Source organism: Nansenia antarctica (assembly GCF_963989245.1).
Source record: "Nansenia antarctica genome assembly, chromosome: 3".
NCBI lineage: Eukaryota > Metazoa > Chordata > Actinopteri > Argentiniformes > Microstomatidae > Nansenia > Nansenia antarctica.
The window spans coordinates 17,822,167-17,845,680 of NC_137688.1; the positions used below are offsets into that span (position 1 = coordinate 17,822,167).

A 23,514-nucleotide genomic window follows, 5' to 3' on the forward strand; every position below is an offset into this window, starting at 1 on the left:
CTACGTCGCCCCGCCCCAAGCAGGAAAGCAGCCCAGAGTTGGGGGTCTTGGTTTCAACTCAACGGTCTCTGGCCGAACTGCCTGCCTGTCATCCAGGGGAAACAGCTGGAGTCGCACTCAAGAAGATGTAATGTACTAATGCTCAGCGAAACGGGTTCACTGATTATACGCTGTTCGACTGGACTGACTCAGGAGGAGTTTCACATGAGGAGTTAAAAAGAAAACAAGGAAGTGTGAAACATCACCATGAGATCATCAATGTCTTTGGGATTACTTTTGTTTTTATTCACAGCTTTATTGTCTCGTGCAGCCGCACCACGCGTCTCCAACCGTGCATTGTCTGAAGTTCCCGGAGAGCTCTACTCCACAGCCATTCCCAATGATTTACCTGAGGACACGTTAAGACTGTCCACACACGTTTCAACGCTGGTTGCAGATTCCACCTCGATCCCAGTGTTGAGGAGAAATACATACAACCAGCTCACAAGATCTCCTACAAAGAGACTGACCAGTGCCGCAACGGTCAGCAGAAACGAGCCCGTTTACAAAGAGCCCTCTGTCAAACGCAACGGAGACACACCGAACACAATAACGACAACTTTTATGGAGACAACCCGGTCTTCAATAGAAACGTCAACTTCGATCATTTCTTTCCCAGGTGATCCTGAAACAAAGAAAAGCACCGAGCCCCCTCCACTCGTCTCATCCTCTGACAGACGTCCAAGTAGGTGGTCGCCTGTAGGCTACTCTCTATCCACTTTGCGCAATTTAATCAATTTAATATGTAATCAAATTTAATTTAATTTAATTGTAACAACCTATTATTCATCCAAATCGTACATCTGATGTTACGTATTTCTGTGCGACTGTATCCTTTCCATATAGGTTTTTGTCAAAGAGCCACTTTCTACATTGTCATTTAGGTCGTAACCTTAATGCGTTTGTTGAATTTGGCCAACTCAAAACGACCAAAGAAGACCTTGAGTTGTCACAATGATATGATTAATACTATAGTATTGATTGTTGCATAATTGTTGTCAGTCAGTGATGGAATTCAAAATGTCATTCACGAAATGTACTTTCCCAACATTCAAATAAGGTTCCTCTAAGGATTTATAGGCTATTTGACATTGAAATCTCAAAGATTATTGAGAATGAATTATCAATGTTATGATAATTCAATGTTATGATATTGACCATTTGGATTTAGGCTCTACTATAATATATGCTGCATACGTAACTCTTGATGCAGGCTAGTGTGCCACAAACTCAAAATACAAATAGAGTATATGCATATAAATAATGATTGTGCAAAAAAAAAACTAAAAACTAAAAAAAAAAACGAAAGGAGAGAATCCTTGAATAAGATGTTTTAAGTTACAGGAGCTACTGTACATCTGAAATCAAATATGTGCTACAGAAAGTTTTGATGCCTACTTTCAGTAATGAGTTAGGATTTGACAACAGATAATGGCTGCACCGACCAGGAGAAATCAATATGAAACATTGGTGGAAAGCTAAATATGACTTTAAAAGGGATCGTTCATCAAAACTACAAAAAATTACATATTTGGTTCTTTACACTGAAAGGAGTCTATAAACAAGGACAACCTTAAGTACACGCCTTGCTTCTGTTTACCTGAGCACTGTTACTAACCCAAAGAAGGTCGAGCCCAAAGATAGGGGAGAGCAGGGTAATATGTCACATGGTAAGTTGTCACACTATAGAGGCGATATCTCATGTGACTGCATGTTCTGTTACCAGCTCAGTGGCCTTGCTGTTAGAGGTCCACCCTGAGATTGGGAGGTCGTGAGTCATACCAAAGACTATAGAAATGGTACCCAATACCTCCCTGTTTGGCACTTAGCATTAAGGGTTATATTGGGGGTAAGACCCTGCGACATACCAGCGTCATCAAAAAAATGTGGCACTTGACATTTTCTGCAATAAAACGTTGTTAGGTATGAATGTTCAAAATGATCATTTGCACTGAGTAGAGGAGACAATAACGTGTCTTTTTATACTTAAGCTGCAGTCCTATGTTGAGCTAACCTTGAGATTTATCCAACATTCACACATGTCAGTTTGGGGCAAGTCGTCACATATAAATAAACACATACTGTAGCGACTAGATGGAAACGTAAAAGTCACTGAAAGACGCGAGGAGGGTCTTGATGATACTTGCCAAAAACAGTTAACTGAGATCCAATGAGTTTCATAACATTTATTGAAGAGGAAAATCAAACTTAGTAGGCCCTAACGTACAAAAATAATCACAGGGAAGCCAGAAATAAGCCAGAAATAATGATCAAAGCTTTCAGGTAGTTCAGATGCATACCAATGTGTTTAGATATGCGAATCCATTCAAACAATGTGAACAATGCATTCAGATATGCTGTAAAAAAATAAAATAAAAAAGTACAGTGACCCTGGCTCCCCTCTCTCTCTACTCCCGCCATGCAGGTGAACAGGTGCTTATACTAACCTCACAATATCACCGGCCATAACCATGTGACTTCCGGAAGGTCTCAATACCGCGATCAAAGCAATAAACAAACAAATAAAATAATCAAAATATAAACTCCATTCACCTTGTATACTAAATACACAATTAATCACATTCATGGCTCCTCCACATACAACGTTCAAAACATTGTGATATTGTGTAATCAGCTCTGATAATAGTATTAAATGTTATTGTAAATGTGTTTTTGAAGGAAAGAAGGAAGGAAGGAAGGAAGGAAGGAAGGAAGGAAGGAAAGAAAGAGGGGAAGAAAGGAAGGAAGGAAGAAAGATGGTTAGGAATTATGAAAGAAAGACAGAATGGCAGCACACCACCTGACATAATCTTAAGACTAAACATTTAAGCAAGTTATCTGCAGCATTCCAATTCATTGCGATTCTAACAATTACCGTGGATCTACGTGCACGCCAGGGAATGTTTGATTTCCAAGTTTAAAGTAAAGTGGTTATGCCACTTAATTAATAGTGAGTGCTCTACAAGCATTAATGTTTTTATTCAAAGGCATGATTTGCCAGATTCTTTAGGCATGATTGTTTTCATTTTGAGTTCTTTAATGAAGTTGAATTTGGTTTTACATTTAATAATCAATATTCAATTAATTAGTTGTGTTCTTATTTGTTGATAATCCAATGTGACAACTTGCCCGACGTAGTGTGACAATTTGCCGATGGGGCAAATTGTCACAAGTGCACAGTGCTGCACACTCTCTATTTAAAGGTCTACTCTAGTATTGAAATAAGATATAAAGATATAATGAATGCAAAATATGTGCCCAAGACTTCCTTCTTTCATTTGGTATGACATTTATACCATTGTGATGTATTGTTCCCAGTAAATGTCAGACAGTGTGAAAATTGTCACAACATACCCCACGCTCCCTTACTTGAGTTTTGGTTAGATGCTGATTTATGGGCAGCCACATTCACAGATAACTGATATACCTGCAATATTTTATTTGCTGTTCAATCTAACTTGTGACGTCAACAACGGCAGACAGTCCAAAGAGCTAACACACATAACTTTGCTAAATTCAGCCATTTCAGTCAGCACTCGAGTAACAGCAAACGCCAATAAACAAGTTTATTTATTCATAACTCAATGTATGTGTGTAATTTGCTCAGGAAAAACCCAATTACACAGGTTTCGGATAATTTGGGAATGTGAGGCTGACACACATTGGTACATTATCAGAGGAATAAGTGCTGATACAGATATATATATATATATATATATTGAAATGACTTTCAGAAGATGGGGCATGAATGTTCAGACATGTTAAGGTCTTTGTTGCTTTAGGACCCATAGACAGACACTTTCTATCTCGAGACACATTAATACATAAATCACAGTCCCATGAGCAGACCTTCCTGAAAGCACAGCCAACGAAATGCAGGTTTTATTCCCTCCACTCACTATTGATTATTTTGAAGTAGAACATTTCCTAGCCTCCCAGACGCCTATTGTACCCTTGGCAGTGCAGGTTTGAATTCACCCAATGCCACTCTGTCCTGCCTCCCCTGTCCTGCCTCCCCTGTCCTGCCTCCCCTGTCCTGCCTCCCCTCCTCTCCTGTATCCTCTCCTACCTTCCTATGGTCTCAGTCAAGTGTAACATACACAAGGGCAGTGGAATGACACTTTTTGGTGTCACAACATGCATGCATGATTCATACTGGAACATCAGAGGATGTTGTCTTTGACAAGGACGTCCAGAGTTCATGTTCACAGTTGGGAGCTCTCACGTTGAGGCACCTTCTAAAGCTGGGAAGGCCCACTCTCCCCATGCCCACAGTGACAGGTTCCTGTGCCCAACATGTGAAATCCTGCTCTCTCATTCACCATCATATCAATGATGTCACACTGAAATTATAGTTCCTGGTGTCTCTGTCTCTCATTGGATTCCATTTACTGTATCAGATCAGATTCAGATCAGATTAAATTTAATTGTCATTCATTGACAGAGTACGAGTACAAAGAGAACGAAACGCAGTTTGGCATCTGACCAGATGCAATGGTGCAATAGTGCAAAAGCCATACAAGTATGGATGGACAGATATATACAAACAAGGGTGAAGATATGCACAGTTAAGATATAATGCAGTATGATATGCACAGAACAAGGGCAATGGATATCAACACGTTGATGTACAGTTAGGGTATATGTACAGTGTGCAAAAACAGCAGTGGGGTAAAAGCAAGGATGAAGTTCTGAGTGGTATAGTGGGGGGTATAGCTCAGAACATCCCCTGGTCCAGTTCTTATTGAACTCTTAATGATTGGATTCCAGCCAGAGTAACAGTCGGGTGGGCAGTGGATTGAGTTTGAGTCAAGTTAGGCTAAGTGAGGCCTCGCTATTCATGTGTGATTTACACGTGTTTGTTATAGATTGAATTTCGGCATGGACTGATTGAAATCCTGGACTTATGACTAACCCTCTGTTCACACCTGCCTGGCTGTCTCTTGGCTGGTTAGAGTGCTTATTATTTTATTACTTTGGAAAGGCGGTTTGAACTTCATTTACAGTTCAGTCATTTAGCAGAAGCTCTTATCCAGTGTGACTCACAATGTACTGTACATTCGCCTAAACTAAGTGAAACAGCTCCTTGCAAGTGAAGTGAAGTGAAGTGAAACTTTATAGCGCCTTTCGTACACGGATGCAACTCAAAGCAAAGTACAAGTGGACTTTATAGTAGAATAATGAATGAATGAATGAATGAATGAATGAATGGTCTTTATTGTCATTAATACAGTACAGGTACCATACAACGAAATTTAGTCGGGGGGGCTCCCCTGGTGCTTGGAAAAAGACTAAAAACAAGAGGGCCAAGGGTAAAATAAAAAAGGGAAAAGAGCTGGTTTACATAAATAAAGGCTATGTACACTATCTACGGTACTATACTATACTACTATGCTATACAATAAGTGCTAGTGGCAGCCACAGTGCTAGTGCAGGGGAAGCTATAACTATTACATTTTGGCAAAAGTGCAGGTCCATCACAAGTGAGGTATGCTGGGAAGTGCTAGCAGTGGAAGAGGTCTGAAGAAGAGGGGCCGAGGAACAGTCTGAAGAGATGGGTCTTTAGTCTGCAGCGGAAAGTAGGTGGCTGTGGCGCAGGAGGTAGAGCCGGCGTCTAATGATCTCAAGGTTGGTAGACCGGCGGTTCGAAACCCGGCTGGCCACATGTCAAGGTGTCCTTGGGCAAGACACTGAACCCCAAATTGCTCACAATGAGCGCCATTGGTGTGTGAATGGGTGAATGAGAGGCCATTGTAAAGCGCTTTGGAATAAGGCGCTATATAAGTCAGTCCATTTACTATACCTGAATTAAGTGTATAGCTTCAACACATTAGAAAAATAATGCTGCTCTCATTGGATGTCAACTCTTCAAGTGTGGCAGATACAGGTATTGGCATGTGAATGAGTCATGGGATGCAAATGCTCCATTGTTTACCTTTGTGTTGGTGGCCCGCTCGATGATGGTGAGAGTTGTAGCTCGAGGCAAAGAGAAATGTGCACACTGATACAGTACATGTACACAACAAGGTCACCTCTGACAGGGGCTCTGATTTCCCCAGCCACATGGAGCGGGGGGCGGATGCCGTTAGCTGGTACTAAATATATCTTCTGCATCCAATATTTGTCACTGCCCGGGCCATGTTCTCGGCTGACTGGTGTGATCTGTACAGCCTGACAATTAGAACTGTCATCTCATTCACAGCAGTCCATGCCTTTTGTATTCACACGATGTACAATTAGATTCACTTGTGACTCCTTCACTGGAACTCTGAATGTTCCCCGGTACAGATTTTACTGAGTTTATGTGAGTATTCTTTATCTAGGCCCAATTGTGTTTTGCTTCATACATAGTCATTTGCACAAGATTATATTCAACCTTTTTGTCATTGCACAGAGTACTAATAATAGTCATGCATTATGAGGAGTAATGTATTTTTTGCTGTAGGTACAGGGTCAGACATGATGGTCAGTACCCCTGGAGCAATTAGGGGTTAAGTGCCTTGCTCAAGGGCACAATGGCAGTGGAAGGCACCTTAGATATGATGTCAGCAACTCTCCAGTTACCAGCTCACAAGCAGCTCCCTTCAGCAACCTTCCGACCTGCTAGCCGGCCTCTCTAACCTATCCGCTTGTTAAGTCGTGACGTGTTTCCGGGTCCAACGTTGGCTGAGGCGCTGTCTTCGAAATGGAGAAATAATAATAATAATTAATTATATTTATATAGCGCTTTTCCGAGGCTCAAATACCCTGACAATATGGAGAAAACGGGAAAGTGCTGTCACTGTGTCCCTTGTTGTATGAATAGATCCGAGTCTAAAAAACGATTGAACTGTCATTCTACCGCTGTAGTACACTGGTACTCTGGTGCGGAGAATTTCTGGTTTGGAGCCGGAAATGGCTAAACGTCACTTTTGAGGTCAGACTTAACAAGCGGATAGGCTACCGCCGCCCAAAAGTTAGTGTAGGTAGGTACCTAGAGATGATATGGAAATACCAAAATGGTCTTTACAGTTGTTTTTTGCTTTCTGTAAGCTAATTGGAGCCCTTGTGTATTGAGTCTTGGCTGTAGCCCTCATCAAAATGCCCCTGTCTGATCCTATATGATCTCCGTGTTTCCCACAGGACCTCGGACCCTGTAGTGGAAGAAGAACATTTTAAATGCATGAACAATTTTGTGCTCTAGTAAACAATTCAATCTTAAACACAATGTATAGATATGAATGGTGATGACACAGCAAAAAACGTCACACACACAAAGCATGGTAAACGAGAGAGTTTAATGGAATTCACAAATGGTCAAAACCAAAACATAGTTTATTTGAAAACTGTAATAACACTAGTAAACACAAAACATATGGATCATCATAGAGTTTCCGAATTAGACCAGCTGTACAAACGTTGAGCTTAAAACAGTAGTGTTACATGATTAACATCACAAATAGCCTAATGTTACATAATGAGCCAACATGCTCCTCAGATACTGAAAATGAACACTACCTAACTTAGCTTAACCGTGAACCTACTCGAGCACTTTCCCCCAACATCGCAAGCAAATTTCTCACTCGCTGAAAGATAGAAGTTGTCTAAAGAGTGTGAGCGTGCAAGCTTGCAGCAGTGGGGTGGAAGTGAAAGATGCTTTGGTAAAGCAACGGCACAAAATGCAATGCTGGAGATCTTTTATGTTATTATAAGAAGTGTACAAATATTTTCGGTTTGTTATGAAACTGTGGCGGGACAAATTAGACTGTTGCCAGGAGGTCAGACTCAGTGGCTGCTTTGGAAAAAAAAAAGGCACCTACCGCACCCTATACTATCCTATACAGCACTGCATCCCATTTTCTCTACTGGAAAGGGGACCCTTTGGGACACTGCCATGTAGGGGCGGCATAGAGGACACTTCATAACAGAACCCTTTTCCGTTGGAAGGGCACCCATAGGGACTGTCAGGTTTAGACCATTGTAAAGGCACCTTATAGGCCACTGCATCATGTTTTCTCTAGAAGGGCGCTCATTAAGACACGTTATCGTATTTTCTTGCTCTAGAGGGCACATCGTCCTAATGTATTACATGAAGGGGCACCCTAGAGGGTATTCAATCTTTTTTTTCCCATGTGAAGGGCAACCATTAGGGCACTCCACTCTAGAGGGCACTTTATGGCGCTTTTCCATTGACCAGACCGGGACGGCATTTATATCTTACCATTACCGTATTTTCACTTCTCAACCATGGGGGCACCATGGGGGACGGTTGCCCCCTGTCCCCCCCACCCCTCCTCCACCAGTGGTCTAGGTAATTAATGGGAAACACTGTATCTTTGCCCCCCAGATGAAATCTTGTGTAACTGCAGCAGTGAAGGAACGCTGGACCCAGGTGACTGTGACAGGACCACTGGGCAGTGTGTCTGCATGTCTGGCTACGCCGGCCTGCTGTGTGACGACTGCCAGGACGGACACTTCACCAACGATTCCACCGGCGGCTGCCTGCCCTGCGACTGTGACTCCTACGGATCCCTCAGCCTTCTCTGTGACAGGTGTGTCATTCATTATCAATCGTGTGTGTGTGTGTGTGTGTGTGTGTGTATGTGTGTGGAATGTGTGAAAGTGAATTCCTCTCATTTCTGGACATGTTGAAACAAGTCTGAAGTACAAAGTATGTGGAAGTGTTGCTTCAGTATGATTTTGGGGGCTCACATTCAAAGGCCTGCATGTAAGAGTTTAGCTCCATTGAAATTCTTTGGTAAGCTTCTTTTATAACATAACTGTGACTTTTCCTTGACCTTACAACAACATTTTTGAAGGATTTATGAATACTTATTACCTTCACCAACCTGACTAATAACAACACAGTGATGGTACAGTAGGCATATCACTGTGTTAATCAACATTTCTGAGAATATACCGAAAGTATATTAACCTGACAAAACGCATTCCTCAAAAGAAAGAAAAGTTAAAGTTCATAGCTCGTAGAGTTTGAACAGTCTTTATTAAACATCTCTTCAATTTCACCAAATCTCTTAAATGTTTGGATGTGAAGAGGAAGTCGTACATTAAGGTCAACATTTGCTGCATCTGTTTTTCACACTCAATAAAACACACTATCAGTAGATAGAATATGCATCAGCGCACCTCGTGTGCCAACACACTTTATGTGGAGAGTGCAGTATTTGCTCAGGACAATGGCTCACGCCTCCCTTTTTGCTTTGTTTGCTCTTCCCATCCCTCCCTCCTCTCCTCCCTGCAGATGGAGAGGTGTGAACATGCAGAGTTTGTAAGAAAGCCTGTGTGTTTTAGCTGGTCAGCAGCCTGTCAGCCTGTGGTGTGTGTTGGTCTAGTTTAAGGTTGTTTAGGGTGCTGAGGCAGGGGAAGGGGCTTGGTTCAGTACCCCAGGCTGAGGCGGGGGAAGGGGCTTGGTTCAGTACCCCAGGCTGAGGCAGGGCAAGGGGCTTGGTTCAGTACCCCAGGCTGAGGCAGGGGGAGGGGCTTGGTTCAGTACCCCAGGCTGAGGCAGGCGAAGGGGCTTGGTTCAGTACCCCAGGCTGAGACAGGGGAAGGGGCTTGGTTCAGTACCCCAGGCTGAGGCAGGAGAAGGGGCTTGGTTCAGTACCCCAGGCTGAGGCAGGGGGAGGGGCTTGGTTCAGTACCCCAGGCTGAGGCAGGGGGAGGGGCTTGGTTCAGTACCCCAGGCTGAGGCAGGAGAAGGGGCTTGGTGTCAGCTAAAAATACCATGGTTCTCTTTCACAGTCACAGCCAGTCATGCTTTTTGGTACATGCTTAAAAATTACACGGAATATAGCAATAACAACTTTGATAAAACAAGTGGAACAGCCAGACTATTGTGACTAGAGTGTTTATGACATCATCAGGATGAATCACCCCAGAAATTGTCAGGATGCCAGAAGCTCTTTGCTGGCTCATTTATTACATGAATGTGTTATGGCTGCATGAAATGAGATTTAACTCTTTTATTGTTCATTGATTATTACGGTATTCAAGGCAGCTGTCTGCTAATCTGCTGGTTTCCAAGTCAAGTTGATTTTAATTGGGCTCTAAGTTCTCATCGTTGTGACTGGCCTTGTTTATTCCTCGACTAGCTGTGAGTTTCTAAAGACGAAGCCTGCTGGGTGCGTTGAAAAAAAAAACTTTCATTACAAAACTCTCAGTGTAGAGAATTGAATTGAATTGGGAGCTGTGCGCTGTTGAGAAACCGACAGAGATGAAAGGAAGCAATACAAAAGGCGACTGTTGAAGTGGATAACAAACCAGCACACACTGTAGACGCTGGCTTTTGTCATTGCTGCATCCTAGGGGCCTCAAACACACTCACAGCCCACTGTCACAAGACACCCAGTCTCTGCATTGTAGCTTCTGAAGCAAGCAATTAGGACGAAAGAAAGTACAGAAAATTGTTGTCTTTTTCAAAGAAAGGCAACCTGTTTGGGCTGTGAGGCGCAGCCGCCCATGTCCCTGTCATAATAGTCCCTGACTAACACCTGTCCTTCAGGTCTCTGGTTAATGGAAGTAGACACCGTAACGAGGTACGGGAGCTTGTAGTCCAGCTAGCGAAACAGTGCTGCTGCCCCACAGAACAACGTCGGAAAGGTACATCCAAGAAGCTAAGTTGTTAATTGTCGATGCCGTATGGTTCATAAATCTATAAGGTAACACTTTACTTAAAGTGTTATGGTGTGATGCATTTTGCATCTGCTTGTTTAATGCCTTCTAATGTCTATGATATGCAGTGGGGGAAGTAAGTATTGTACATGCAATTTAGACCAGACATTGGTATTAACTCAATACAACTACACAGCTAAAGAAATTGTAACACACCAATCCCAAAAAGTGATGTCAATAAAAGGGAATGACATGGGAAAGAAGTATTGAACACACTAAGTAACATGTATTTACTATTTGGTGGAGAAGCCTTTGTTTCCTATGACTTCAAGATGCTTCCTGTACAAAAAATGTGTTTCTTACAGACAGACTTTAAATCTTGAAGATTCCGGCGGGCCCGCTGGTGAATCTTGATCTTCAGTTCCTCCCACAAATGTTCTATTGGATTTAAGTCTGCCGATTGACTAGGCCAGTCCAGCACCTTTATTTTCTTCCTCTTGAACCAATTGAGAGTCTCCTTTGCAGTGTGTTTTGGATTGTTGTTCTGCTGGAAGATACACCCACATCTCATCCTCCTCATATTGGTGAATGGCAACAGATTCTTCTCAAGAATTTCCCAGTACATTGCTCCATTCATCTTTCCTTCGATAATTTGGATTCCACCAGTACCATTTGAAGAGAAACAGCTTCATGGTAAACAGCTCCATGGTATTTTTAGGATCAAATGCAAGGGCCATTTCTCCTACAAACATGGCACATCCTATTGTTGCTGAAAAGTCAGATTTTTGTCTCTTCTGACCAGACTACATTCTATCAGTAATCTACAGGCTCTGCTGGACTGGTCCATAGCTCTTGGGCTACTCTTCTGACTCGCTTTCTGACTGCCTAATCAGAAATCTTGTGAGGAGCTCCTGTGCGTGGCTGGTTGATGGTCGAGTGATGTTCTGTCCATCTACCCATCATGAGATGTTTCTTAAAGGAAAGCTTGGTGACAAATTATTTGTTTACTTGCATTCGGAGGGAAACCTTTTTTCAAACAATGGAAGTACTTATTAAAGTGTCATTCCACTTTATTTGAGTTACTACCAATGTCTGGTCTAAATTTCATGTGAATAGCTGCAATGGAAATCGTTGAATAGGCTACTTATTTCCCATACTGTATGGGGTATGAAATGATATCTAAACTAAAGGATGTTTTTCCTCTGCTGTTTGTAGTGCTGTACTTCTTGCTGTACTTTTACATCTCAATCATCGTTTGATCTACAGTGTACAAACCAGTTTGCTGAAGTACAGTGTCAGAATCCCAATTTTAGAACAACAAACACACATAGAGGTGACCGTATTTCAATTTCAGAGGCGACAACATGTGTAAACAGGAGGTTGAATTGTTTTGCAAGGCACTGTGGGAGCAAATGTGTTTTCCCGGCTCAGGAAATATCTTAAAGACTCCTCATGCATATTACTTGCTTGCCTCCACCCCTCCCAGGGGGTGTGTGCTGGTTCCAATGCAATTACTGCACTCATGAGTGGAGAAGAGACCTACATCTGGAATTAAATGAACAGGACTTAACATCTCACATTATTCTGTTCCATGTACAGTAAACATGGTGAAATAAATAATGCAATGTGTGCTGATGAGGAAGGCATCTAGTTTCCCCCCCACTACGAGATCAAACACACCGCTGGGCCGTGCTGGCTCCAGCATCCGTCCGTCTAGTGAGAATGTACTGATGTGATCCATTGGACTTGTTCACAGCTGTGTGATCTCCTTGTTGCCTGAGGCCACAGGGCGCTGTCCATGGTGCTGTTGCCATGGAAACCCAACCCCCCATTGCGCCCATGGGGATAGGATACATGTCTTTGCAACGGGTTGGGTTCTCAATCTAGGATTACTACCAAGAGACAACAGTTTAATAGTCTGTGCCAACAATGTAATGAAATAACACACTGTGACTGCCTACCAATACCAATGTACCAATAAAGGCTTCAGAACATAGTATTTCCCTATGTTATTATATTGCTGTGTTACTACGCTGCTTCTGTTTATATATCACAGTGACACATTATCCTCTGCAGTGCAGGTTTCCATGCTCCCTTCATCATTTACGTAACTTGAGAAAAAAGAAAAAAAACATCAGAGCGTTGGCCATTGGCCATGCCTGTGGAAGATCATAGTTTCAACATAGTTTGACTTGTTGCAGGCTAAGAACAACGTCTTGTCTGTGTCCTGCAGCAACCCCCCCCTCTGCCTCCAGGAATAGAAATGTTCTGTAAAATAGCTCCATCATTTGAAATGACACACACTCTTGTTTATTATATATGTACTTCCCCAAGGGGTCTTTTCCGTACTTTATTGAAGTCGTTTGTAAGCTTGGGTGAGCAATTGACCGTTAATATTATGGAGGCGGGCATAGTTTTAAGAAGGCATTGAGAGGAAAAAGGGTTCCTGACTTGAAGTGACACTACATTCTAATTCCTTTTCACAGCTCCGGGGCGTGTGTGTGTAAAACAGGCGTGTACGGAGACAAGTGTGACGATTGCCACCCAGGGTTCTTCCGTTTCAGCAGCGCGGGTTGTCAGCCATGCCAGTGCAACAGCCACGCCAGCTACTGCCACCCGCAATCAGGTGAGTCACCTTCTTGAAAAGGATTGAAAAACCACCAAACCACCGTCTGTTGTGAAAGCCTGCCAGGGCATTGCAGAGGTGTGCAATGTCACACAAAGGGCACAGCTCACTCAGAAACTCCTGCGTTGCAATACATCTCATACATCCATTTAATGTAAGCAAATGACATGAAAACAATGTACACTGAATCACAACCAATTTGATGAAATGTCACATTTAATAGGTTATACTCTCTTTGTCCCCATTTGCTTAATTTAATAATTTAACAACCATCTAGGTAATTTAGAAGACTTGGGGCCGGTTTCACAGACAAGGCTTAAGCCTAATCCTAGACTAAAAAACATCTTCAATGGAGATTTTACATTGAAAGTGTGATTTAGTCCAGGACTAGGCTTAAGCCTTGTCTCTGAAACCGGCCCATAGAGTATTAAAGGTTAATTACTTGGTTATTTTATAGAAAATTGTGTGAAATGCCACCTTATCATTTGTGTTACCTCCTGCTTTCTCTGTCCTCTCTGCCTTGTTAACAGAGCTTACTTCAAATTCTGATTAATCATCTCAGTTTCTTATTGAAGATTCACTGCACTTTCCCGCTGCATACCAGTGATGGACCACAATCTGTTCATGAAACAGATTGCTTGAAGAAGATGCAGATACACTTTCTCCTTCACATAACAGGTTGTTTATTAACCTGAAATAAAACTATAATTTACTTAATTGTGATACCCCGTTACCATAATGTAGTAAGTGTCTACCCACACATGTTATCTGAGGATACACATCCGGTTCTAGTTCTGTGTACCATCAGGCTGAGGTACGGCGGTTCCTCCCACCCTCTGCTTTCACAATAGTGGGCGGACACAATAGTGAGCGGACCATGCATTCTCGACTAGCTTGATCATCTGTGAATCAATAAGCTTTTTAAAAACTTTCAAGGAGTAGGCTAACTGGGCATGGACTTGTTGTTGTTGTCCAGTTTATCTTTGAAGTTGAAATTCTTTTTGAAGAACATAGTAGGCAAACATTGAACTATCAAAAACAATAATTGCTCAAAACTGAATTCATTAAAAATAACTGAAAAGTATTAAAATACAGTGAAATTTGTGAGAGCTAAACAACCATGGCACCAAGGTAACCATGGAAGCATGGAAGTAAGTGATCAAATAAAGTGGGTTGTGTCGGTCTCTGCTGTTGGATAGAGCTGCATTGATGAACAGGACAAGGATGTGTATTTTATGTGTTCTTTCCGCACATAAATAAATGCGTTCACTTAGCTTTTATACAGAGAAGAATTTTCATGTCATGGGAATGTATCCGCAAGAGTCCTGTTTTATTCAGTAAACAGCATAAAGATGAGGTGTTATGTAATGCAAAAAAAATTTGCTGCTGAGCTTTCCCCTTAAAAAAAGAGTGTCTTTCATGTTGCCTGCTGACAGGGAGAGAGGGGCTGTAGTCATTTGATTTGTATTCACAGTGCGTGATTTAGCCTAAGCCTTCAAAGAGAGCATAGGGAAAAAATCCATCCCACTCTCCTGCCTCTGTTGAAATGAGTTTTTGTCAACGTCGCGGCCCATTCCGTTAATGAGGAAGTTGCCAGAGTCATCAGTCCGACCACAATCTCTTTGATAAGCATTTCCCTGTTCCTCTCTCCCTGTTCTACACTTCACGGCTTAGCGGAATGGTAGGGCTAAGTACATGCCGCCTGATAAGCTAATTATTCCTCTCCGTCTATACATATTAATGAGTCCCATTTCAACTTAATGGCAGACCTCTCTATCTGTTGGCTGGAAGCCACGGCTCACTACTGCACTAACCTGTTTTCCTCCCTTGACTGCCTGGTTGGCTTTGGTGCCTACCAATCACAACACATTGTGAAATCATCATAAAAATCATCAGATTATTTATTTATATACCGGTACTTAGCTCGGTGAATCTTTAAGTATCTTTCAAAGTTTCTTGACAAGTTACTCTCTACTACTGTAGCCAATACTGTCAACACGTTTTAAAGGCTGTATTTCTGATGTTATGTAACGGCATTGTTAATTCTTCCTCTCCTTTTTGAATTCTTAAGTTCAAAGTACACAGTTGCTGTTGGCCGTAGAGATATACTTCCGCCTCCACACTGCCTCTCCCTGTGATCTTTGCAGTCACATGACCTTGTCAGCACTTTCAGCTGGTCTATCTGATTTCCTTGTCTGCAGCCCTCTGTGTGTGTGTGCCTGGCTGGTTTTCTACATCTCTCTGTGTGTGTCCTGCTTGGTTTCCTACATTCCTCTGTGTGTGTCTGCCTGGTTTTCTACAGCCCTCTGAGTGTGTCCTGCCTGGTTTCCTACATTCCTCTGTGTGTGTCTGCCTGGTTTCCTACATTCCTCTGTGTGTGTCTGCCTGGTTTTCTACATTCCTCTGTGTGTGTCTGCCTGGTTTCCTACATTCCTCTGTGTGTGTCTGCCTGGTTTTCTACAGCCCTCTGTGTGTGTCTGCCTGGTTTCCTACATTCCTCTGTGTGTGTCTGCCTGGTTTCCTACATTCCTCTGTGTGTGTCTGCCTGGTTTCCTACATTCCTCTGTGTGTGTCTGCCTGGTTTTCTACAGCCCTCTGAGTGTGTCTGCCTGTTTTTCTTGCGCAGCTCTCTTCAACTCCATTTAAAGTCATTGAGTAAGATCACTTGAATCAGCCAGCTCCGTCAATGAACTATCTCCCCCCCCCTAACCTCACTTCTTTTCTTTCAGGCATCTGCTTGAACTGCCAAGGCAACACCAAAGGACCCAGCTGTGAGGAATGCAAGTATAACTTCTATCGTCGGAGCTCCGCTGCCCTGTCTGAGCTCTGCGTCCCCTGTCCATGCTCCAGCGTCACCTCCTCAGGCAGCTGCCACATCGGTGAGTCTCCCCCCCAGCCTGTCACACCGTCCCATTCATCTAATATACACATATACAGTATATACACGCCATTTACCTGACGCTTTTATCCAAAGCCACGTACATTGCTGTGAGTGCATACATTTTTCGGTATATATGGTCCCAGCGGGAATCGAACGCACAACCTAAGCGTTGTTAGCACCATGCTCTACCAACTGAGCTACAGAGGACCATTCATCTCACAGGAGCCTGGGCTTTACTCCTAGGTATCTCCTTTTACAACCAGGGGGTTGAGCAGGATAGCAGTGTTCCCCCCCTGCATTTGTTTTGATTTACAACACTTGGAGACCGAAGTGCTTCTTTATTTTCAGGACTAAATAAGGGGAAAGGATTTGTGCACCATGAGAGTCCAAATACAGTACCAGCCCCATGGAACTGGGATTTCCTTGGGAGAGCATGATTCATTCTGATCCAGATTAAAAGTTTTGAACAACTGGGCCCTGGAGATCCTGACTGTTTGTCAACCACCATGTTGTACTGAAAACAAATTCCACCAAATTGTGGTAATTAAAAAGATTTCGCATCTATTGGGAAACTCACCCCAGAACAGAACATTTATTTTGGACATAAAATGGTTGCGACAGCCTGACCCCTTCAGGAGGTGTTGGGGGTAGCTCTTGCTTGCTTCAAAACGTCTCATCTTGCTCTCCACTGACTCGGAAGATTGAGAGTTGGCTGTGGAGGAGGAATGGGGCGGGTGGGGGGGCCATGGAGGACGGTGGGGGGTTGACTGTGCAGTGAAGGGTAAAGAGGGGGAGAACCCTTGAGCGCATACTGTACCTCACTTGTGTCCCAGAAGATCTTGCCTTCAGTACCCATGCTGCCTTTGGCACGCACACACGCACGCACGCACACGCACACACACACGCACACGCACACGCACGCACACACACGCACACACACACACACGCACACGCACACGCACACGCACACGCACACGCACACGCACACACACACACACACACACACACACACACACACACACACACACACACACACACACACACACCCCAAAATCTTAATTTCAATTAAATGTTATTTAATCCTTAAATCTGTTCTCTTGAGATTGGCATACTACAAATAATTTCCTTTCACTGTGACCTCACCCAGGGATCTAAGAGCCTCTGGCCTGGAGTTCGTTGATCTTCTCTGCTTCATCCCCAGGCTGACATATCCAAAGTACCTGTGGTGCATCAGAGACACATCAGTCACACTAATATTTCTCTTTATTTCCCCAGTTCAGTTTCCAGATTGAATAACAGTTTTGTTGTTACTTTACGGTGTAAACCTTGTACAATAACACCATATCAAAAGACTGCCAAAGAACGAGTGGTTATCATTTAGTATGATAGCGCCATCTAGTGGCAGAAGTACTGTTTCTCATTCGTTGTATGGACAAAGTGCACTTGCTTAAATAAATCTCCCGGTTTTTTAAAATGTATTTTGCAGACGGTGGTGGGCGTCCTGTGTGTGACCAGTGTAAGCCTGAGTACCAGGGCCCCCACTGTGACACGTGTGTGGACGGCTTCTACAACTCAGACAGCATCTGTCTGCCCTGCGGTTGCAGTGGGAACGCCGCCCCCGAGACGCTGCCTGCTCTCTGCCACCCTGAGACCGGCCGCTGCCTGGGCTGTGCCAACCACACGGCGGGCAGACACTGCCAGCTCTGCGCCCAGGGCTACGAAGGAGACGCCCTCGCACACAGCTGCATCCTCCAGGGTGAGAGCTGTTGAAAAGTCTCTGTCATAAAACATTATTATTATTATTATTATTATTATTATTATTATTATTAGGGTTAGGGTTAGGGTGATTGTTGTTAACAACAAAACAACAATCATCATCATCAGTATCATAAAACACTGGCATAGATGTGACACTACAACTGCCTTACACAGTCAGAACGCATACAGTCATCGTCAATAAGCAGCACAATAGTGTAATGACGGTGTTCACTCCAGGTTCCAATGTGATCAAGTAAAACGTCTTCATTCAATCTTAGTGCATTAAGGAAGAGACAAATCGATCAGAGACCGTCTGCATACGAGATGTTTCTCTGCCGGACTCCCTCCGACACACATCCGTTCATAGACACGCACAATCAGCCTGCCTTAGAGATAAGGACCACGGTGAAGAGCATCAGTTACAGCTGTCTCCACATTACAAGGCCATGCCCATACTAGACAAGAAAGAGGCCCTTCTTGATGTTTCAGTTAATGAGATCATTACAGTGAACAAGCTATACAATTAACACTTGTGAGGTAAGTCATTGTGAGGGTAGTACATCATGATTATTAATAGCAGCCGTGACATAATAAACCAAATCAAATAAAGTGATTAGACAATAAGAATAAGAAATGATTACATTTGATAACAATGAGTAAGAGCTGAGATACATGTCATTCTTTTGGGGGAGAGAAAAAACGACGACTGCCGAAGGCCCCAGGCCCGAGCATAGATGACTTTTTCCTGCTATGACTGGTGGATAGATGATTCACTTACTTAGTCAAATGTATTTGTTGTAAGTCACTTTAGATAAAGGCGTCTGCTAATGTAAATGTAAATGGAATGTTCCTTGCACTGCATGTGGGACAGTTGACGTCGGAATGAAAAGGAACTACCCTGCCCCGTTCCGAGTCAGTGGAGATGTCCGGTTTCACCAGCTCCTGCTTGGCTCTGTGGTTTGCTTCATGCTTCACTAAACCTGCTCCTTTGCCTCTCCCCTCAGCCCCGACAGTCACTCTGACCACTGAACATCCCACGCCAACCACCCCCCAGGCCACGACCCTGACCTCCCAGTCCGCCACTACAACTACCCCCTCTAGTGGCACCACCGTGACCTCCAACTCCACCCTCCAGCTGACCACCACGGAGACCAGCACCCTGGCTCCGCTCGCCAACACCACGGCCGCCATCCAAGACGTCTCCTGGAGCCAGTTCAACGTGATCGTCCTGGCCTCCATCATCGCGGTGGTGGTGGTGCTGACGGCCACGGCGGGCGGGATCTACACCTACCGGGAGTGCCAGAACCGCAAACTCCACGCGCCGTTCTGGACCATCGAGCTGAAGGAGGACAACGTCAGCTTCTGCAGCTACCACGACGACAGCCTCCCGAACACGGACGTGTCTGGGCTGCTGGAGGAGGAGGAGGTCGCCGCGGCGACGGTGGCCAACGGGCAGCTGGCTCTCAGTAGCCCCGTCCACATGTACAAGGCATGATGGGTAACTGTGTGTCTGGGAAGCCATGATCTGTCAATCTCCTACCACACCTAATCCCCCTACCCAGGGGTAGAGACTGAGGTACAAAGGGGAAGCGTCCCCAGGTGTGACTGAATTCTGAATGGATGATTTGCGAATGTGAAGAAGAAAAAACCCCATACGACTTCCATGGGAGATCATTGCGGTGTTTCTCCCACGAGGAGCTGGACTGACAGAATGACCACGCTGACCGGTTCGGGAGCGTTCACAAGAGGCCCTGCGACGAAGCAATCCCGTCAAAGTGAGAAAGGTGATTTGGACCCTTCCACGCGGAGAAAGAAGGCTGAGCCAGGAAGGCAGTGTCCAGCCACAGGCAGAAGGGGAGGAATTTAGCATGGGCTGTGAGATCACCAAAACATCTGATATGGATGGAAATGGGCAATATGACATCCAGATCAGCGGAGGCTGCCTCCTCCCTGATCCAAATGATGTGGAGGCCTTTGCAGGTAGTATCCAGGCCTGTGAACTGGCCCCACACATGCAGTATGAACTGTACAGTCACCTATGTGTTTGTAACACACGTTTGTATGTGTTTGCATCATTTGATCTAGAACACAATTAGCCGAAGTCTAGACCTAAATGTAGACTTTAGGCTAACTGTCCACGCAAATACGGGCATGACTTTATATCTTATAGCACAAAGACACATATGCATACAAAGTTTTGAATAACAAATGTACCCAGTGGCACACATGGGCACACACCAACACAAGCACACGCCCCACCCCCATCCCCTCCTGCACACACACACACACACACACACACACACACACACACACACACACACACACACACACACACGTACAAACACCCACACCCACAAAAAACACACTCATAGCAGCTTTACCATACATACTGAACATTAAAAACATGTCCTCACAAACACATGCCTACTAAGCAAACACAAACACAAACACACACACAATCAAGAACATCATTCCAGCTGGACTGAACACCGCGGTATGTGCTCTTCCTTCACACAACGTCCACACACACACAACGAAGAGAGAGGGTCGGTCTAGTCGGCTTTAATGGAAAAAAACGTCAAAAGTGTTTACAGCTTGAAGGGAAAATCATCTGAAAGTCTCTCGCATTATGAGTGAGAACATAGATAATGAACTCAGGTCTGCTGCAGTGCCGTTTTGGTATATTTCTCTCATGGAATTAAAGAATACAATCATAAATTGTGCTAAATGTGACAGGGTCTGGTGAAAAAGTCCTTTTTAGTAGGGCAAGGTCATTTTTCATAAGCTTTCAAATGATGTGTCATACATTGAAATCAGAAAATAGTTGAAGGAGATAAGCTTATTTGAATGTTGGTACATCTCAAACCAAATACTGGAGAATCTTACTCTGAATCAAAACACACGCAAAACAGCTGCTAATAGCTATCAACTAAGAAGGTACATCGCTATGAACATCTAACTGCATGTTCATTTAGCACATCACAACATGCTGATAGAACATCAACATGCTAAAAACACAAGCTAACTAGATGATCACGCAGTCCTTGCTTTTGAACACGTTTGTTTACAAGCCATGTATCACTTACCTAGTAGCCTACGGCAGACGATACAGTTATACAAATGATACATACAATATAATATAATACAAATGATAAGTATTTAGTGATCCTAAAACTGTTGTTTGTTATATCGAGTGGGCTCTTTCGTAACATGCAAAAAGCACATTTGCGCGACTTGAGAATTGCCAACATTTTGCGGACCTTTTCACCAGACCGTGTGACAAATATAACGCCACGCGTCTCTCGTCCACCCTTCCAATGACATGTACCTGGGAGTATGTCTGAGGATGCACTACAGGAGTGACACGTGACAAGTGTCACTTGATGCTCTTCATGCTTAGAGTTATCAATAATGTCGGTCCTATAAAATGTTGTTTTATTGTCACTTTATTGTCCTCTTTTTCCGCAGTCATGATGTGTAGCACAGCAGGTTTTGATTGACAGGTGCCAGACTACAGCTGATGTTCCGGGTCATGGCACACTGAAATGTGGAACAACGTGTGACAGTGTACCATCACGTCTCGTCTGAGGAACGGGGACCACTGTCTCTCGCCTGGGGCTTTTAACAGTTTTTTTTTTTTAAACAGAGGAAGGAGCGCCCTCTACTGTTCTTCCAGCCAGCACCCTGGACCAGATTCACAAAGCTTCCAAGTTCCTACAAAGTTGCTTTGAAATTCTCCTTTCTCTCCCAGAGTGAAGGAGTTTGTCTGAAAGAGATGCACAAACGCCTTCCAGCTCATATTCCTAAACTGGTCAAATGTGAAATGTGGACTTTTTCGAAGTGAACTTTTAACCTATTAAAATCCAGTATGACTCTCTGTGATGTATGTCTTCATTGGTCGATGTGCATGTTTTCAACTTAATTTAAATACGTTGACAATAAACTTCACTTCAATACTTTGGCAGTAAACAAAACCTTGTTATTGTTCCTACAACCCCAGAAGTCAGTCTTTGTTGAAAGATCAGCCACATCACCAAGCTGGTCCTCTGTCCTGTGGGCATCTGGGGCAAAAGCATTTGCAAGTGTTTTCAGCCTGGCAGCTCACACTGAGGATTCACAGTTTTCAGTGTATGAAATCAGGTAGAAATACCCCCATTTATCTGTGGGTGTGGGTGTGGGTGTGGTTGTGGGTGCGTGTGTGTGTGTGTCTGAGAGAGTGAAAGAAAGAGAGAGAGACAAACGCGCACACACACATAAAGGGCACACTGTGCCCATTCCTGAGCATCGGGGTCTCCTGGTACAAAGGGGCCCTAGTAAAAGTGGTCTGGGCCGTTGGTTACTCTGTGTGATGGCTCTCTTTCAGGGTCAAACGGTGACGCACCATCCTTACTGGAATACTCTTTACTCTTTCAGAGAACAACAAGGGTAGTGAGGGGGGGGGGGGTGTTGACTTCCAATGAAGTTAAGATCTTCACCAGTTTCCATGGTGATGATCTGTTGAGGTTTCATCAATCTTCCCTCAGGCGAATACTCCTTTTTTTCCCCTCTTTCCTCTTTTTTGATTTTTTTTAAACAAGAATATTCTTTTTGACATGGAAGAAGTGGTCTCCCGCATGGAAGAAGAAGAAGAAGAAGAAAAAAAAAACAACCCTAGGTGTTCGCTTGAGGAGCCGGTCGTGCATGTATTCATGTTTCAGTCTCTCATTTCACGTGCATCTCCCATTTTGCCTGAAGTGACATTGTCTGGGACTGGGAGGTATGGAAAGCAGAGGCTGCTGAAATAATATCAGAGAATGGCAGACTTTAAGAACTGTTGAATGTGAAACGAAATCGATGTTGTCTTTTTGTCTCTCTTTGTCTTCCGTGACCCATTCCCCCCCTTTTCAGAAGTTTATGACTTTCTCACCGTCCGCTTGTTCGTAAACAAACAGGTCGCTAGGCAACAGTGGCAAACACAGTGCTGAAGCGAGTTGTTAGCGGAGGGGCTCTTTTATCCCAAGCATTGTTCCATGCCCCCCCAACCCCCCAACAGTGCGCACAGTCTCTCTCCCACCCCCCACCCTCCCCTATACACCCCTCCAAACCCCCTGACCCCCTCCTCTCATCTCTGGAATCTCAAGCCCTCTGCCTCTCATTCAGGAGTTGGGAGGGGGGGTCCTTAATGTAAGCGCTGGTCCATTCAGACGCTCTCTGGGTTTGCTTGATTTCTGTTGAATGTTTCTCTGATCAGGAAGGAATGCGTGTGTATCTGCATATCTGTGAGTAAATGGTTCTCATTCAGAGGCTCCAAGATGACATTGAGACATTGCACACACTGTAGTAACTCTAGCTAATGCACCATCATAGCAGGAGAGGGAGAATCGTACTTAGCATAGTGGCAGGGTCTCTACTTCCCCATGCGCCACAGCCTGTTGAAGTGTGTTTGTGTGTGTGTGTGTGTGTGTGTGTGTGTGTGTGTGTGTGTGTGCCCAAAACGTTTTGTGTGAAGGAGGAGGCGGGGATGTAAAATGGAGGTGGGGGGGCTATGGGGACAGAAGGGGGTGTTTCTCACCCCTTCTCTTCCCCGTCCCTCTCTCTCTCTCTCTCTCTCTCTCTCTCT

The 23,514-nt window shown here is 44.0% G+C and overlaps 1 protein-coding gene across 1 annotated transcript; it reads left to right on the top strand.

The window, feature by feature from the left end:
• Positions 1-547: 547 nt before the first annotated feature.
• LOC308152543 (multiple epidermal growth factor-like domains protein 9) lies at positions 548-19,410 on the top strand (the record flags this gene model as incomplete). Its single annotated transcript, XM_080525542.1, has 6 exons — positions 548-724; positions 8,366-8,570; positions 13,137-13,276; positions 16,006-16,155; positions 17,644-17,913; positions 18,920-19,410. Exons 1-6 carry the CDS (start codon positions 604-606, stop codon positions 19,408-19,410), a joined length of 1,377 nt encoding a protein of 458 aa, XP_080381668.1. The 5' UTR covers positions 548-603.
• Positions 19,411-23,514: the final 4,104 nt, after the last annotated feature.